Consider the following 18,409-nt stretch of genomic DNA (forward strand, 5'->3'; position numbering starts at 1 on the left):
GAACAGCTGTTTTAAAGACCTGGAGGGAGGAGTGGGATTGAAGGGAGTGGGGGAGTTTGTTCCAGAGGCGGGAGAAAAGGGGAATGAAAGAGTGAAGGTGAGCAGAGAGCCTAGACTTTGGCAGTTTAACCATAAGAGGGTTGCAGGCAGATCTTGTGCGACCTGAAGGAATATTGGGGGGACAGAGCACAGAGAGGGCTGGGGAAGCAAGGCCGGAGAGGAGTCGGTAGAAGACAGAAAGACCACCAACCTGCCTGCGGTGAGTGAGTGAAAGGCCCTCGGCGTTGACTACATCGCAGGAGATTCCAATGATTCTGAAAGCTTTGGCCTCAACAGCGTGAAGCCGAGCAAGGTGTGAGGCAGGAGCACCAGCCCAGAGGGGGGAACAGTATTCCATTGAGCTGCGGATGAAAGCCTTGTATGTGGTGAGGAGCTCAGGTGTGCCAAGGAAGGACTTCGCACGACGGAGGATGCCCAGTCGGCGACTGGCTTTGGAGGCCAGCTTGGAAATGTGGTTTTCCCAAGAAAGATCATGGCAGATAGTGAGACCCAAAAGCTTGAGCGACAGAACTTCTTGGAGAGGATTGTTGAGAAAGTAGATGGGAGGGTTGTCCAGTCGGTCCTTTCGGAGAGACATTGTAAGAGTGTGAGATTTGTCAGGATTGAAAGACATGTTCCACTTGTTTGACCAGTCTGTGATTTTGTCCAGGTCTGCAGAGAGTGAGGAGGCTGCAGACTGCCGATCTGAGGGATGAGGAATGGAGCGACAGAGAGTAGAGCATTACCGCCAAAGGTGTATGTTGCCTTCACCCTTGTGGAGTGGAATGTTCAAGGCAGTCCTTTTGTTACAGGAGACATCATGTGCTTTATTGCGATAAATCTACTTTAACCCTTTGCAACGACAAATATGGGATCAATTGTACTTATAATAATACACAACATTAATTGTTATCTGGTGGTAACAAAATGTTTTAGTTTCAAAGTACAGTATATTGTTGTTTTTCTTCCAATTCTTGCATTTTAAAAACATTTTGATATCATGTACAATATTTATTGAATTATCCATAATTTACCAAATCTTGTCTGGCAGGTTTTTAAGATACTAAAACATAAGGATACTATACAGTGTCTCAATAAAATGTATATAGTCGTTTTTAAATGTACAGTATACCCCTCTCTTTGTGCATCATGACAATTTAAAAAGCTATACTACCTTGCAATTCTGCACTGCATTATGGGTAACAGATGACCAATGATGGATAATCATTCCGTCACATGCTAACGCCATCTATTAGGCACTGGTAACACTCAACATCGTCCCTCCTCTCTGCTGTTTAATTAATACTAGAATATAAGACCCGTCGCTTCGCTGACGGAAATACCAATCTTTGCTGCTATGGCTAATCTATAGGGGAAGAAAAAAAAAAAGGATTCCTGGGAGATCCTGCTCTCCGTGCAGGGATAATCAACGTCACATGTTGGCATTTGCAGTTTTGACACGTGTCGGTGCACCCACAAAAAATTCATTTTTTTGGATCACAAACACTCCCGGGAGTTATCCGAATCCACCGTAGTTGGATTTATTGAAATCAGTTAATCTGTTCTCAAGTTATAACACGACAAAACAGACAGATAGACAGACAGACAGACACGGCTCCTTTTATAATAGAGAAGATTTCTGAAAAAGTCTGCATACATTTTATTGAGACGCTCTGAATAATTCAAGAAGTGTCAATATGTTTATTTGACTTCTACGCATTCCTGAACTGCTGGCCACAATGAGCGGAAAACTAATAGTTTTCTCAGGGTGGGTCCCTTGTGGTATTAGGCGGTAAAATAAATACATATCATTGCTCTCCATGAGCTTTAACCAAACTGTATATAAAGCAGCAATCATTAAATAAAACTCCTCCCCGAGTAAGGTATACATCTGGAAGTTAAGTATAAGCATCATCGTAAAAGTTAGGATTCATAAGGTACAGTTTCGTTTAAAGGGTGAATAAGAATAAATAAATAACGAAATAAAGGATATTGCATGCAGGATCAGAAGACACGGGTGTCTCCCATGATTGTTCTTCATGTATGTACATGCACGCGAGTACATAAAACACCTTGTTGAGACTTCCATAATAATAACAAACTAGAGGTTCCAGGGAACCTGAACTCAACTGGTCTATATCAATATGGTTAGAATATGCATAATAGAACCACAAACTATATAGTTTATATGTGCTAAAAATATATGACAAAAATTGATTTTTCAATATGGCCGCCCTGCCGCACCCATTTTTGGGCGTGCAACGCCCAAATGCAATCGCAAACTAGTTTATGCAAACTAGTTTATGCAAACTAGCAATCGCAATCTTAAAGATGCTGCATAACAAGTTTCATCAAATCTGATCAATATTTGTGACTTTTAGAGCGTAGACATCAAATTGTTTACAGACGACAGACAGACAGATAAGACAGACGGACGACGGACACTGGGTGTCGACAAAAACTCAGCTGGACATAGTCCAGTTGAGTTAAAAATATAAACAGTGCAATATAATATGAGCAGTTGGGTGGCAAATACCAAAAACGAGTTGTTGTTTTTAAGTCGAAGAAGATATTGCATGCATCTCTTACTCATGTTGTGGAGTGAGTGCCATAGATGTGAGTGGAAACTCATCAAAGGTCGTCTCCAAGATGGGCCTGCGCTGCTTCCCACTCTGATCGTACACACGTACCTGCAGAGCAAACAGAGCATTAAATACCTTTTTATGTACAGTATGCATGAAGGTGTTGGGCTAGCGGCTAGGGTGCCGGCTTAGGATCCTAGGATCCTGGGTTCGAATCCCGGTCGATCGCTGAATTAACGCCAGGGGGGTTGACTCAGCCTGTCATCCTTCCGAGGTCGGCAAATTGAGTACCAGTTCACTGGTAATTCCCTGCTTGTCGTTAAAGGCGGCAAAAAGGGTTGGCGTCAGGAAGGGCATCCGGCCGTAAAACATTGCTTCAAAAAGGGGACCGAAAAACAACAACAACCACAGTTCCCGAAAAAGGCCAACCCCCGCTTGCGGGGAAAAATGGCCTCTAAAGGTGGTTTATGCATGAAGACAGGGCCCAAGACACAGATACTTCAATGCAAAGAATCATAACGCACGCACAATCCCAAACATTTTGAACACCACCCCTCATTCAATGATTGGTACCCAAATTGATCAGGAAGCCAGAAACCGTGTGATCAACGAGTGGCATAACCCAACTGCTTATAATGTCAGATAATTAAATAACTACAACAAGTTTTAACTTTCCAACAAGTGATTGAAACCGACATCTGAACTCGAGTGAAACGGATGGTTAGAAGTCGGGAGCGCGGAGTCGGTACCGAGAACCTTCTTGGGGACCTCAGAAGCAGGTGACATCCCATCAGAGTGTGCCCAACTGCCCATGGTCCCGGGACCCCTGTGCGGACCCCGGGAGCAAGCGGAAAGCCGTCCACTGCAAAGAACGAATGTGCAATACTCTTTACATTTGTCTACACCCGAATGTTTCATTCTTTCTGTGGATTAAGAGTGGAAGTATACATCGAACCATACCCAGATGGGCCGTCGTTGTTTATAACCATGATCCTTTTGGGGTTTATGCAGGGTGGATGACAATGATCTTAAGAGGGTGTGGGGGGTGGAGGCCGGGGGTGGGGTAAGGGAGAGGAGATGGCGAGACGGGTGTTGGGCAGTTCAGTTATTTTCATTCCTAAAGCCAAAAGATGTTGTGCCGAATTGGTGAGATGCACGGTTTGTTATTTCATTGGTGGAGAAAGATAGTGAGAAAGAACCATGGCACAACCTTTCATGTCCTTTGGCACCATGTGCACCACGTGCCATACACAGCCCTGCCAACCTGCCTTTAAGTAGATTTTATGGGGTCCAAGAAGGTGCAGACGGGGATGATGAGCATGTGTTTTAGGTTTGTAATGTGTTGTATTTCATGTGGAGAGTGTGCTTGTACCTTGTTATCTAGTTCTGTCAAGTCATGGCCGACTTCTGGTGACGTTCATGATCAGATTTTTCCAAACATCCCAATCCTGCACCGCCTTTCAAAGCTCTGGCACAAAGCTCTGGCAGAGCTTGGTTTCAGCATTTACCCCATCCATCAGGCACATACAAGGTCTGCCTCTTCCTGTTCTTTCCTCAATCCTTTGTATTGTCACATGTTTGTCTTTCCAGATCTTTGGCTTGAAATAGAAGCTAGTCTGGGATCCCTTCTTGCTCTCCAAACTCTCTGCCTATGGCATTCAAGGCCAACTCCACACATGACTTGCTGACTTCCTTTACTCTCGTAGCCAACGTGGCTCTCAACGTAATCCTTTAATCTCCTCTCCCTGTCAAGGCTGGAGTGCTGCAAGGCAGCGTTCTGGGCCCAGTTCCTGATATTCATCAATTATCACAATGCTGACAAATCTCAAACTCTTGCTGCCTGTCTCTGTGACACTCTCTCCCTCTCTAGTCATTCAGTTGAAGCTTTAAAACAATGAATAAGTGAGTGGTCAAGGCCCTGATACGTCGGTCTTCACAGCAATGCATTTGACACATACATATATATATATATATATATATATATATATATATATATCGCTGATGGATAGATGGATAGGGTCTGTCAAATACAGGCAATGTTTACACAAATATGATTTGCAAGACGAGAGTAAACATAGGGGCAATACCCCTGGCGCTCACCTGGTAGAATAAACAGTAGACTGCACTGACTAAAGGTATTTTAAACCAATTTCAATGGTTGCTAGAAGACAGGGCAGCATGTAGTAATCATACTAACATAATCACAAGATTTTAAACAAACAAAAAAAATACCTATTTTGAGGAACCCTCCCCCCACCCCCCCCCCCCTCCTCCCACCCCGTGTACCTCCTCAGACCCCAATTTTTCCAATGCCTTGAACAAATATTGGTACATCACGGATGATGAAGGTTGTGGTGAAGTTTCATCAAAATTGTGTGTGTAGGTTCTGAGAAAAAAAGCAAATACCTATTTTGGGGGGCAACCCCCCCCCCCCCCCCCCCACCCCGTAGATCCCCAAAGGGGCAGAGATTTTTTTAAATGTCATGAACAAACGTTGGGGCATCATGGGTAATGAAGGTTGTGGTAAAGTTTCATCGAAATAGTGTGTGGTTTCAGAGAAGAAAGCAAATATCTATTTTGAAGGGGTCAAACCTGGACCCACTTTGACCCCCTTATGCCACAATCTTTTTTAATGCCATGAACAAACCTGAGTTGCAGCATACCAAATATCATTTTGGCCAAGTTTGGTAACAATCCCATCAGTAGTTTCAGAGAAGAAGTTGCAAGTGTTGACGAAGTTGCAAGAAATTGCAGGTTCCAGGTGAGTTGCAAGACGAAGAGAAGTTGCAAGACGAAGAGAAGTTGCAAGACGAAGAGAAGTTGCAAGACGAAGAGAAGTTGCAAGACGACGTGCCATCCCATAAGCTCCCCGGAACTACGTTCCAGGTGAGCTAACCATCCAAGATGCAGATCCAGATATACCAATATAGGATTGATGATTAGAAAATAATATATCAATGTCAACAGGGGTAAAAAGCGGCTGATTGGTCCAGAAAGAAGTGTTCGGAATGTAGCCCTTGGTTCATTTTTTACATAATATCATTTTTCACCTTTAAGGGGGGATTCTAAGTGAGTCGAGCTACATTGTTATTCAAAACCAGATCAGAAGTGTTCGACAGCGGAATTCCAGAAAGTGAGTGGCAATAACACTTTCTACATTCTTGGAAATGAAAAGCAAAATGAGAAAAAAGATACAGGTGAATACTATATTTGAACGGTTGTTTTACTTGAAAATTTGTGGCACAGTACAAGCTGTTTATTAAATTTAAGCTCGGTTATATATTTTACAAGTACACCCGCTCTCTTCAGGACGGGAAGGAAGTGTCATGTTATTACCTCCTTGTGGGGTATATAGATTACAGTAGATCTTCGCTTAGTTCTGTAAGTAAATTTGCCGCACTGATGTTGGAATTCCTCCATATTTCTTTCAGTTTAGTGTTAAACAGCATTTACGACTGTTTAAAAAGGTAATCACATGTTTTGTGGTTTATAATATTTTTACTTCTGGTAGGGGCCGTTGATCTCATGAAAACGCACGATAAGCTGTTTATACACGTTAACACGGCATTTGTTCATGTAGAAAAACACCGCTTGAGGAGGGGGAGATATTATTAATATTAATTTTGTTTTGCAATAACATTGATATTATGCTTTTGTTATTAGAAGCGGCCTTGGAAAAACGCCTTGATAAAGCTAGCTTAACACGGATACACACCTTAACACACATCCCCATTAGTGGCAATCGCAGGGAAAACCCCCTTCGTGGAGAAAACCCCTTGGGGAGGGGGGCAAATGAATTCACTACAACCTTCATGGTGTGACCCTTCGTCCTGTCAAGTTTGGTTGAAATTGGATAAGTAACAACCGAATGTATTGTGATCAGACAGACAGGCACCAAATTGCGTATTTTAGTATGATGAAGTATTTAGCACACATCTGGCCTGTATAGCCGAGAGGTACACGTACTCCGCTTTGAGCCATCAAGCCTGGCTTTGAATCCATACCCAGCTATAAACTGTCATCCTGGTGTTTTACAGGTTGGGTGATTCATCAATGTGTATGATGTCCCTCGAATGGACTTTGAACTGGTGTCCAGTCTGCTGCAGCATTAGTTGGTGAATTCTAAAGATCCCATGGTGTTCTTCGTGAAGAGTAGGCGAGCTATCGGCGACACCCAGAACAAATTCCAAGTCCATGCACACTCGATAGAGTATCCTATGTTAGAGCTGGCCAAGAAACAGCTTCGGCCAAACTGACGCCCAGCATACATACTGTTACGTTTGTGGGGTTAGGTGATGACATACCATTGTGGAGATAGGACTGTGTAGGGTAGCATGGACCACGTGCGAGTAGGAAGCCAATCTCAGTGTATGTAAATAGAAAAATTGCAAGCTTAAGTTTGTTTTTGTGTTCTTCACACGGTGGGTGAAGACATGCTAATTAGCTCTCGGGTTTAAGATTAATCTCCCTGGTATGCGATTGCCTCCTGTAATTTTCCATATGTTTTTACATTTACAAAATCAGCCATAAATACGAGCGCTCCATAAACCAACAACAACAACTACCGGCATAAATGCTGACAGAAACCCAAACATTCCTGATCGGGCTAAACCCTGCCCCACAATTGCCGACAGTATCCGGAAAGTACGATCGACAAATAAACCTTGCCCCCAAGGAATCATAATAGACAATTAAGCCTGCCCCACTAACCAACGAAGGAAAAAGGCCCCTGCCCAGTCGAGGCGGAGAATCGGTGGGTGGTCAAGAGGGTGGCCGTGAGGCCCCGCACCCGAAGTAAATGATTGGTCTGGGTGATGTCATCGGGAGACTTCGAGAACAGAAGAGGAAGAATCGCTCTCTCTCCCTCTCGTGTGCTGGCTTTGTGGCGGGCGGTCGCATGTGTATTGTGCGCTTGTGGGGAGAACTGTTCGGAGCTCAGAGACCCTTGCAGCGTTGGAGCCAGGGGTGTTGTTTGGCGGTGGTGTTTTCGGGGGAACTGGAGCCGCGACACGTTTTCAGAGGGAGTGGAGAGTGAAGCAGGACCGGCCACACAAATTGCCTCACGTTTGTGGTGCAGTGAAGAGGAACCGCGTGCCATCTTGTGCGTTCCCCACAAGAGCGGCCTCGGGCCACCTTGTGCTGCCGACACCATTTTCAACGATCTCGTTGAGCAAGCTGAGTGCCGGCCAATATAAAAAGAACATAATTTTATTTTCATTATCTTTCCCCTTGTCTGTTTTTGTAACTGCGTGGAGGGTCCCTCAAGTAGGGATTTCAACTATTTTACTCCAACCTTTATTTTGTCCTAATTTATTTTCAATAGGTTCCTTGTGGTGGCATATTTTATTTGTGGTGTCTTGTTTGCATGGTGTTGGGTCCGAGGATAAACCCGTGTGGCTTTTGTCCGTGCAGGTAAGCACTTTGGTTCCGTCCCGCGCGTGCCAAAAAGTACCGCCAAATTTCGGCTTGTCCGCCTCGGAGTAAGACCGACCAGCTATCCATCATCCTGCAGTGTTAATCGCTGGTGACAGGACAATACACATGGTCTGTGATGTTGATATATGAGCTGTACTTCATCGGACAAGCCAGGGAAAATAGCAAACCATTCTCACCAATAATTCCTGGAGTGTATCTCTTCATATTTTGCGAATGGTCAACTACATCAGTTTTGAAAAGTCGCTCGAAAGAGGATCCATTTACATTTCAAAGAATACAATCATGAATCCTGCATCAAATAGGTATTACTTGATAGTGAGCTGTACATGTCACAATCTTCTCTGATTGAGGAAGGAATTGCATGTCCATGATCCACACAGGTACACGGAGGTCGAGCCAGTCATTACGGACCTGCAGCACACGTGATCACACACTAGTCAAATCACAATTTCGCCATTCATGACAAAATACAATAATGTGAGAAGTGTGTGCGTGTCTGCATGTATGTGTCTGTGTGTGTCTGGTTTGAATTAAAATAACTAACAATCACAAAGAACAACTACACTCGGTGGTGTATTCGTTAGAGCGTGTGCTCCGAATCTGGGAAGTCGGTGGTTCAAACCTCATGTCACTGAGTCTGGGAAGTCGGTGGTTCAAACCTCATGTCACTGAGTCTGGGAAGTCGGTGGTTCAAACCTCGTCTGGGAAGTCGGTGGTTCAAACCTCATCTTACTCCAAGTCTGTGAGGTCGGTGGTTTGAACCTCGTCTTACTCAGAGTCTGGGAAGTCTGTGGTTCGAACCTCGTCCTACTCCGAGTCTGGGAAGTCGGTAGTTTGAACCCAACCTCGCTCTGAGTCTGGGAAGTCGGTGGTTTGAACCTAACCTCCCTCCGAGTCTGGGAAGTCGGTGGTTCGAACCCCGTCTCGCTCGGAGTCTGGGAAGTGATTTGATTGATTGAACCCCATCTGAGTCGTACCAAACATTCTAAAATGTTATGAGCTGCTTCCTTGCTTGACGCTCAGCATTTAAAAAGATTAGAGCATGGACACAACCATATGTTAGCAACCATAGCGCAGCCTTTGATGCGTTGACATTCCTTGTGAAGGAACATAGTATATCTTTACAATAATTCAAGGACTGGTGGGGATGTTTGTTTCACAACAGACTTTCTACATAGGAACGGCATGACCCCAATTCGTGCATAGGGTGTTTCTATCTTTGCCAGTGGTCTTGGGGGAGGGGGGCGGGGGGGGGGGCGGGGGGGGGGGGGTGGTAGAGGGGTGGCAAATTCTCCATAGTAAAATAATTCCCCAACACACCTTGGGTAGTTGACGATAATTTATAAAAACAATGATATCGACAATAAGTTACCTGTATTTTAAAACGCAACTTACATTTTTTGCTTTAAAAACCGGTTGTAGAGGGTTCTGCAGGTCCCAGATTTTCAGATCGTTCTCTTTGCCCCCTGTAGCAACGACTTGAGGATTTTCTGGATTCTGTCGCATTTTGTGAACACCTCGGCCGACTTCCAATTCTACCTGGGGGGGTGGGAGGAGTCAGAGAAGTGGAAAGGAGACATCAACAACAACAACACAACATGCATTTTAAAGGCCATTTTCCCTGCTAGAGCGGGGGTTAGCCTTGCGGTCCCCATGACAATCTTCTCCATTTTGCCCTATTTTCTGCATCTCTCCTTGTTAACCCCCTTGCCCGCATTTCTTCTTCCACCATCTTTAGCCAAGTCTTTCTCGGTCTTCCCCGTCTTCTACTTCCTTCTACATTCATTTCCATCACTCTTCTCAACCAGTCACTTTCATCCTTCCTCAACACATGACCAAACCATCTCAACCTGTTCCTCTTCACAGCATCAATCACAGGCTCTATTCCCATCATCTTTCGCAATTCATCATTTGTCTTCCTCTCTCTCAACGATACTCCGCACATCCGTCGAACCATTCGCATTTCCACCCTTTCCAACCTTCGTTGCTGCTCTACGTTCATTACCCATGTCTCGATCCCATTAATCATAACACTTCTCACACATGCAGCATACACCTTTCCCTTCAGCTTCAACGCCACTCCCCTCATCATCAGCACGCCACTCAATTCCCGAAACTTCTTCCATGCACATCTCACTCGAGCAACCGTTGCCGAGTCTGATCCACCTTCTCCATTCAGCATGTCTCCGAGGTAGCAAAATGTTTTCACATCCAATTAAGGAAAATTAAGGAAAGGAGACATCCAATTAAAGTATCACAGTGTGGGCAATTTATGAACACAAGTCAAACACACACATACACACACACACTCTCTTTCGTTACCTGGTTTAATGGATCTTCCTCCCATACCTTAAGAAGGCCAGACTGCACACATGTAATCAATGAGCTGGGGATGGGTATAAAATAGGGAAAGGGTGACATTGCTGACAAGGATGTGTCAGCCACCTGACGTGCACCACAATAAATAATGGGATGACAATTTGACATGCCTCACTCAGGTGTGAAATTCCATACCTCCCCCAGGTCGCCACACCCCGGAAAGTGCCCTCGCCACCTGTGCAATCGCGTTCCGACACAAACCCTGCACTGCCTGTGTCAAATGTCTTCACCGACCCATTGCGGCACGCAAGATGAATCTGCAGGAGAACATCCACCGACAGCAGGAAGCACAAACCTTTGGGATTGGAGGTGAGGAAAGTAGACACCTGTACTTTGGTTGGTATATGCAAGGTGAAACGCTCACCTGTTCTTCTCCGGTATCTGCCCAACACATTGCACATACTTCGTGATCACGGCTCAGCGATTGGAGATCCGAGAAGTTGGTTGCATTTTTGTGAACAAGGTTAACACCTGCACGAGTAAGGAAGGAAACACGGTGTCAGAACTTTACAGAATGACTAAACCTTGAGCTTCGCCCAAATTTCACCAAATTAGATTTTAAAACAAACTCGGCCGATTAGGTCAAAGAATTGAGTGTTGTTTGGTAAAAACATATCCGCATAAAAAGAGAAGAGGTGGGAAAGATGAATTGGAAAACACAAATGAGATTTTGACAAAAAGCGACAACGTTTCAGGAAGTTCATTATTAAACCATGAAGTGGCCTCCTTTATGGACTAACACAGGTAGTATGTGCTCAGGTATGAAATGATATCCTAGAGGGGTGAGGCTGACACAGGTTGGTTCTGTTTTAAATCTTTTTTTCAGCTCAATTACCAAAAAAACATTGCCTCAAAAAGGGAACCATGATTGTCATGGGGCCCGCAAGGCTAACCCCCGCTCTAGCGGGGAAAAATGGCCTTAAAACGATCATTCATTCATTCATTCAATTACCATCACGAGGTTGGACCCTCGGACACTGTTCATGTCTCTCTCCGTGTCACAAAGCCATCGATCGGGTCGTCAGGTCCCACAATCATATTCATTGTTAGATGAAGCAAACTACAAAGACTCGGTCGCCACTGCACAGTCTTAACAACACAACAGGAATTTGTTTAGGGTGCCGGCAATAACTCGCCTACTCTTCTCGAAGGGCACCGTGTGGTCTTTAATGTCCACCAACGAATGGACGGGACGCCAGGTTTAACGTCCATCCGAGGGACGGCACACAAATTGACGAATCAACCTGCCAGTTTATAGCTGGGTCGGGATTCCAACCCAGGCTAGACGGACGTCCTACGAAGACCCCGCTGGGTCGGCATTCCAACCCAGGCTAGACGGACGTCCTACGAAGACCGCGCTGGGTCGGCATTCCAACCCAGGCTAGACGGACGTCCTACGAAGACCGCGCTGGGTCGGCATTCCAACCCAGGCTAGACGGACGTCCTACGAAGACCGCGCTGGGTCGGCATTCCAACCCAGGCTAGACGGACGTCCTACGAAGACCGCGCTGGGTCGGGATTCCAACCCAGGCTAGACGGACGTCCTACGAAGACCGCGCTGGGTCGGGATTCCAACCCAGGCTAGACGGACGTCCTACGAAGACCGCGCTGGGTCGGGATTCCAACCCAGGCTAGACGGACGTCCTACGAAGACCGCGCTGGGTCGGCATTCCAACCCAGGCTAGACGGACGTCCTACGAAGACCGCGCTGGGTCGGCATTCCAACCCAGGCTAGACGGACGTCCTACGAAGACCGCGCTGGGTCGGCATTCCAACCCAGGCTAGACGGGCGTCCTACGAAGACCGCGCTGGGTCGGCATTCCAACCCAGGCTAGACGGACATCCTACGAAGACCGCGCTGGGTCGGCATTCCAACCCAGGCTAGACGGACGTCCTACGAAGACCGCGCTGGGTCGGCATTCCAACCCAGGCTAGACGGACGTCCTACAAAGACCGCGCTGGGTCGGCATTCCAACCCAGGCTAGACGGACGTCCTACGAATACCGCGCTGGGTCGGGATTCCAACCCAGGCGAGACGGACGTCCTACGAAGACCGCGCTGGGTCGGGATTCCAACCGAGGCTAGACGGACGTCCTACGAAGACCGCGCTGGGTCGGGATTCCAACCGAGGCTAGACGGACGTCCTACGAAGACCGCGCTGGGTCGGGATTCCAACCCAGGCTAGACGGACGTCCTACGAAGACCGCACCAAGCCCGAGTCACTCAAGTTATCCGGAGCGTATTGAAACTCATGGCCTGACAACAATTGCTTATGGTAGAACCACCACTACACACAGCACATGTAACGTGTAACACATAACACACGTAACATGCAGATCCAGTACAAAAGAGGATGTGGAGCAATAACTAAGCCAGGTATAGTGAAAGCCAAACTCCAAGGTATGTTGTAGGTAGGTGTTGTAGGTCGGTATGTTGTTGGTAGGTATGTATGTTGTAGGTAGGTATGTTGTAGGTATGTATGTTGTAGGTATGTATGTTGTAGGTATGTATGTTGTTGGTAGGTATGTATGGTGTAGGTATGTATGTTGTAGGTATGTATGTATGTTGTAGGTATGTATGTATGTTGTAGGTATGTATGTTGTAGGTATGTATGTTGTAGGTATGTATGTTGTAGGTATGTATGTTGTAGGTATGTATGTTGTAGGTATGTATGTATGTTGTAGGTATGTATGTATGTTGTAGGTATGTATGTTGTAGGTATGTATGTTGTAGGTATGTATGTTGTAGGTATGTATGTTGTAGGTATGTATGTTGTAGGTAGGTATGTATGTTGTAGGTATGTATGTTGTAGGTAGGTATGTATGTTGTAGGTAGGTATGTTGTAGGTATGTATGTTGTAGGTATGTATGTTGTATGTATGTATGTTGTAGGTAGGTATGTTGTAGGTATGTATGTTGTAGGTATGTATGTTGTAGGTATGTATGTTGTAGGTATGTATGTTGTAGGTATGTATGTTGTAGGTATGTATGTTGTAGGTATGTATGTTGTAGGTATGTATGTTGTAGGTATGTATGTTGTAGGTATGTATGTTGTAGGTATGTATGTTGTAGGTATGTATGTTGTAGGTAGGTATGTTGTAGGTATGTATGTTGTAGGTATGTATGTTGTAGGTCGGTATGTTGTACGTCGGTATGTTGTAGGTAGGTATGTATGTTGTAGGTATGTATGTTGTAGGTCGGTATGTTGTAGGTCGGTATGTTGTAGGTCGGTATGTATGTTGTAGGTAGATATGTTGTAGGTATGTATGTTGTAGGTCGGTATGTTGTAGGTCGGTATGTTGTAGGTCGGTATGTTGTAGGTAGGTATGTATGTTGTAGGTATGTATGTATGTTGTCGGTTCGGGAGGTTCAAGTAAGAATTCTAAGAACGTTTCACAAGACATAGACATAGACATAGAATTAGAATTGCCTTGAAATCTTTTTTCGCATAAACAAAGCAAAATGAATTTTCAACTTATTTCACTGTCGGTAATCGAACGGAATAAAGAACGGACGTGACCACCTGTTATCATTGGCTTGGGGGGAACGAAGTGAAACGTTCCTTTCATTGACAAATCACACCGTTTGCATAAAGTACACACGCAGCGGTAACAACAACGGAGAAGAAACACAACACGGATTTATTAAACTCCAGCGAGATGTCGAGGCTCATATCATGGAACGTGTCCTGGAGGAATAAACGAATTAAAGGGGTTTTATCGGACGGTTTAATGAGATTATCGTGATGTGTAGAACTGGGAAAACAAACACTGCGAGTAAGTTGTTCCTTTTCAAAACAACAACAACAACAACAACAATAACTGATGATTTCAAAGGTTCATCACTTCACACTTTACCTTTTAAAATTCCCGTCTGGGCTCCGAGCCACACGTGCTGCACCACAGGCCGCGCCATGTTACCGGAAGTAGAACGTTACTTTTCTTCTTAGCTCCTCCTCTTCCTTGTACGCCGGAAATTGCTTCCGCAGTATCAACGGAAACGGGTTTGCTTTCTGTGAAGCGGGAAAAAGAACGAAATTGTACTGTATCCGCGGTAATGAGGGTGTGATTTTGTGAGGGTGGTTTGTGAATGAGGTTTGTAAATGAGGTTTGTGAGTGTGGTTTGTGAATATGGTTTGTGAATGAGGTTTGTAAATGAGGTTTGTGAGTGTGGTTTGTAAATGAGGTTTGTGAGTGTGGTTTGTGAATATGGTTTGTGAATGAGGTTTGTGAATGAGGTTTGTGAATGTGGTTTGTGAATGAGGTTTGTGAATATGGTTTGTGAGAGGTTTGTGAATGAGGTTTGTGAATATGGTTTGTGAGTGAGGTTTGTGAATGAGGTTTGTGAATATGGTTTGTGAATGAGGTTTGTGAATGAGGTTTGTGAATATGGTTTGTGAATGAGGTTTGTGAATATGGTTTGTGAATGAGGTTTGTGAATATGGTTTGTGAGTGAGGTTTGTGAATGAGGTTTGTGAATATGGTTTGTGAATGAGGTTTGTGAATGTGGTTTGTGAATGAGGTTTGTGAATATGGTTTGTGAGAGGTTTGTGAATGAGGTTTGTGAATATGGTTTGTGAGTGAGGTTTGTGAATGAGGTTTGTGAATATGGTTTGTGAATGAGGTTTGTGAATGAGGTTTGTGAATATGGTTTGTGAATATGGTTTGTGAGTGAGGTTTGTGAATGAGGTTTGTGAATATGGTTTGTGAATGAGGTTTGTGAATATGGTTTGTGAATGAGGTTTGTGAGTGTGGTTTGTGAGAGTGGTTTGTGCGAGTGGTTTGTGAATGAGGTTTGTGAATATGGTTTGTGAATGAGGTTTGTGAGTGTGGTTTGTGAGAGTGGTTTGTGCGAGTGGTTTGTGAATGAGGTTTGTGAATATGGTTTGTGAATGAGGTTTGTGAATATGGTTTGTGAATGAGGTTTGTGAGTGTGGTTTGTGAGTGTGGTTTGTGAATATGGTTTGTGAATGAGGTTTGTGAATGAGGTTTGTGAGTGGTTTGTGAATATGGTTTGTGAATATGGTTTGTGAGTGGTTTGTGAATGAGGTTTGTGAATATGGTTTGTGAATATGGTTTGTGAATATGGTTTGTGAGTGGTTTGTGAATGAGGTTTGTGAATATGGTTTGTGAATATGGTTTGTGAGTGGTTTGTGAATATGGTTTGTGAATGAGGTTTGTGAGTGTGGTTTGTGAATATGGTTTGTGAGTGTGATTTGTGAATGAGGTTTGTGAGTGTGGTTTGTGAGAGTGGTTTGTGCGAGTGGTTTGTGAATATGGTTTGTGAATGAGGTTTGTGAATATGGTTTGTGAATGAGGTTTGTGAGTGTGGTTTGTGAATATGGTTTGTGAATATGGTTTGTGAGTGTGGTTTGTGAATATGGTTTGTGAATATGGTTTGTGAATATGGTTTGTGAGTGGTTTGTGAATGAGGTTTGTGAGTGGTTTGTGAATATGGTTTGTGAGAGGTTTGTGAATATGGTTTGTGAATGAGGTTTGTGAATATGGTTTGTGAGAGGTTTGTGAATGTGGTTTGTGAATGAGGTTTGTGAATATGGTTTGTGAATGAGGTTTGTGAATGAGGTTTGTGAGTGGTTTGTGAATGAGGTTTGTGAATATGGTTTGTGAATATGGTTTGTGAGTGGTTTGTGAATGAGGTTTGTGAATATGGTTTGTGAATATGGTTTGTGAGTGGTTTGTGAATGAGGTTTGTGAGTGGTTTGTGAATATGGTTTGTGAGAGGTTTGTGAATGAGGTTTGTGAATATGGTTTGTGAATATGGTTTGTGAGTGGTTTGTGAATATGGTTTGTGAGTGGTTTGTGAATATGGTTTGTGAGTGGTTTGTGAATATGGTTTGTGAGAGGTTTGTGAATATGGTTTGTGAATATGGTTTGTGAATATGGTTTGTGAGTGGTTTGTGAATATGGTTTGTGAGAGGTTTGTGAATGAGGTTTGTGAATATGGTTTGTGAATATGGTTTGTGAGAGGTTTGTGAATATGGTTTGTGAATGAGGTTTGTGAATATGGTTTGTGAATATGGTTTGTGAGTGGTTTGTGAATGAGGTTTGTGAATATGGTTTGTGAGTGGTTTGTGAATATGGTTTGTGAGAGGTTTGTGAATATGGTTTGTGAATGAGGTTTGTGAATATGGTTTGTGAGAGGTTTGTGAATATGGTTTGTGAATGAGGTTTGTGAATATGGTTTGTGAATGAGGTTTGTGAATGAGGTTTGTGAATGAGGTTTGTGAATGAGGTTTGTGAATATGGTTTGTGAATGAGGTTTGTGATTATGGTTTGTGAATGAGGTTTGTGAGTGTGGTTTGTGAATATGGTTTGTGAATGAGGTTTGTGAATGAGGTTTGTGAGTGGTTTGTGAATATGGTTTGTGAATGAGGTTTGTGAATATGGTTTGTGAATATGGTTTGTGAGTGGTTTGTGAATGAGGTTTGTGAGTGGTTTGTGAATATGGTTTGTGAGTGGTTTGTGAATATGGTTTGTGAGAGGTTTGTGAATATGGTTTGTGAGAGGTTTGTGAATATGGTTTGTGAGTGGTTTGTGAATATGGTTTGTGAATGAGGTTTGTGAATATGGTTTGTGAGTGGTTTGTGAATGAGGTTTGTGAATATGGTTTGTGAATGAGGTTTATGAGTGTGGTTTGTGAGTGGTTTGTGAATGAGGTTTGTGAATATGGTTTGTGAATATGGTTTGTGAGTGTGGTTTGTGAGTGTAGTTTGTGAGAGTAGTTTGTGAGTGGTTTGTGAATGTGGTTTGTGTGAGGTTTGTGAGTGGTTTGTGAGTGGTTTGTGTGAGGTTTGTGAGTGGTTTGTGAATGAGGTTTGTGAATGAGGTTTGTGAATATGGTTTGTGAGAGGTTTGTGAATATGGTTTGTGAGAGGTTTGTGAATATGGTTTGTGAGAGGTTTGTGAATATGGTTTGTGAATATGGTTTGTGAATGAGGTTTGTGAATATGGTTTGTGAATGAGGTTTATGAGTGTGGTTTGTGAGTGGTTTGTGAATGAGGTTTGTGAATATGGTTTGTGAGTGTGGTTTGTGAGTGTAGTTTGTGAGTGGTTTGTGAATATGGTTTGTGTGAGGTTTGTGAGTGGTTTGTGTGAGGTTTGTGAGTGGTTTGTGAATGAGGTTTGTGAATATGGTTTGTGAATGAGGTTTATGAGTGTGGTTTGTGAGAGTGGTTTGTGAGAGTGGTTTCTGAGTGTGGTTTGTGAGTGTGGTTTGTGAGTGGTTTGTGAATATGGTTTGTGAATATGGTTTGTGAGAGGTTTGTGAATATGGTTTGTGAATGAGGTTTGTGAATATGGTTTGTGAGAGGTTTGTGAATATGGTTTGTGAGAGGTTTGTGAATATGGTTTGTGAATATGGTTTGTGAATGAGGTTTGTGAGAGGTTTGTGAATATGGTTTGTGAATATGGTTTGTGAATGAGGTTTGTGAATATGGTTTGGTGAGTGTGGTTTGTGAATGAGGTTTGTGAGTGTGGTTTGTGAATGAGGTTTGTGAATATGGTTTGTGAATGAGGTTTGTGAGTGTGGTTTGTGAATGAGGTTTGTGAATGAGGTTTGTGAATATGGTTTGTGAATGAGGTTTGTGAGTGTGGTTTGTGAATGAGGTTTGTGAGTGTGGTTTGTGAATGAGGTTTGTGAATATGGTTTGTGAATGAGGTTTGTGAATGAGGTTTGTGAATATGGTTTGTGAATATGGTTTGTGAATATGGTTTGTGAGTGTGGTTTGTGAATATGGTTTGTGAATGAGGTTTGTGAATGAGGTTTGTGAGTGGTTTGTGAATGAGGTTTGTGAATGAGGTTTGTGAGTGTGGTTTGTGAATATGGTTTGTGAATGAGGTTTGTGAATGAGGTTTGTGAGTAGTTTGTGAATGAGGTTTGTGAATGAGGTTTGTGAGTGTGGTTTGTGAGTGTGGTTTGTGAATATGGTTTGTGAATATGGTTTGTGAATATGGT

General features: G+C 43.6%; 2 protein-coding genes across 5 annotated transcripts in view; one reads left to right on the forward strand and one right to left on the reverse strand.

The window, feature by feature from the left end:
- WDR74 (WD repeat domain 74) overlaps positions 1–14,385 on the reverse strand; it is a 26,835-nt gene extending 12,450 nt beyond the window's left edge. Inside the window, exons 1-7 of the mRNA XM_068128448.2 lie at positions 14,293–14,385; positions 10,801–10,907; positions 10,572–10,693; positions 10,380–10,443; positions 9,453–9,596; positions 8,367–8,468; positions 2,629–2,729 (exon numbers count right to left, since the gene is read on the reverse strand). Of these exons, the coding sequence (XP_067984549.1) occupies positions 2,629–2,729; positions 8,367–8,468; positions 9,453–9,596; positions 10,380–10,443; positions 10,572–10,693; positions 10,801–10,907; positions 14,293–14,350 (698 nt within the window). The 5' untranslated portion in view covers positions 14,351–14,385. The remainder of the gene's footprint in view (positions 1–2,628; positions 2,730–8,366; positions 8,469–9,452; positions 9,597–10,379; positions 10,444–10,571; positions 10,694–10,800; positions 10,908–14,292) is intronic.
- The window catches only part of CNIH4 (cornichon family member 4), a 23,933-nt gene continuing 16,156 nt past the window's right edge, over positions 10,633–18,409 (forward strand). The window contains exon 1 of one of the 4 annotated variants that reach the window (XM_068128449.2): positions 10,633–10,745. In XM_068128449.2, the coding sequence (XP_067984550.1) occupies positions 10,657–10,745 (89 nt within the window). In that variant the 5' untranslated portion in view covers positions 10,633–10,656. Of the gene's footprint in view, positions 10,746–14,410; positions 14,489–18,409 lie in introns of those variants that run through there. The other 3 variants (XM_068128450.2, XM_068128452.2, XM_068128451.2) reach the window with 3 other exon arrangements.

The sequence above is a fragment of the Myxine glutinosa genome, chromosome 9, assembly GCF_964187855.1.
Source record: "Myxine glutinosa chromosome 9, kmMyxGlut1.1, whole genome shotgun sequence".
Lineage (NCBI taxonomy): Eukaryota > Metazoa > Chordata > Myxini > Myxiniformes > Myxinidae > Myxine > Myxine glutinosa.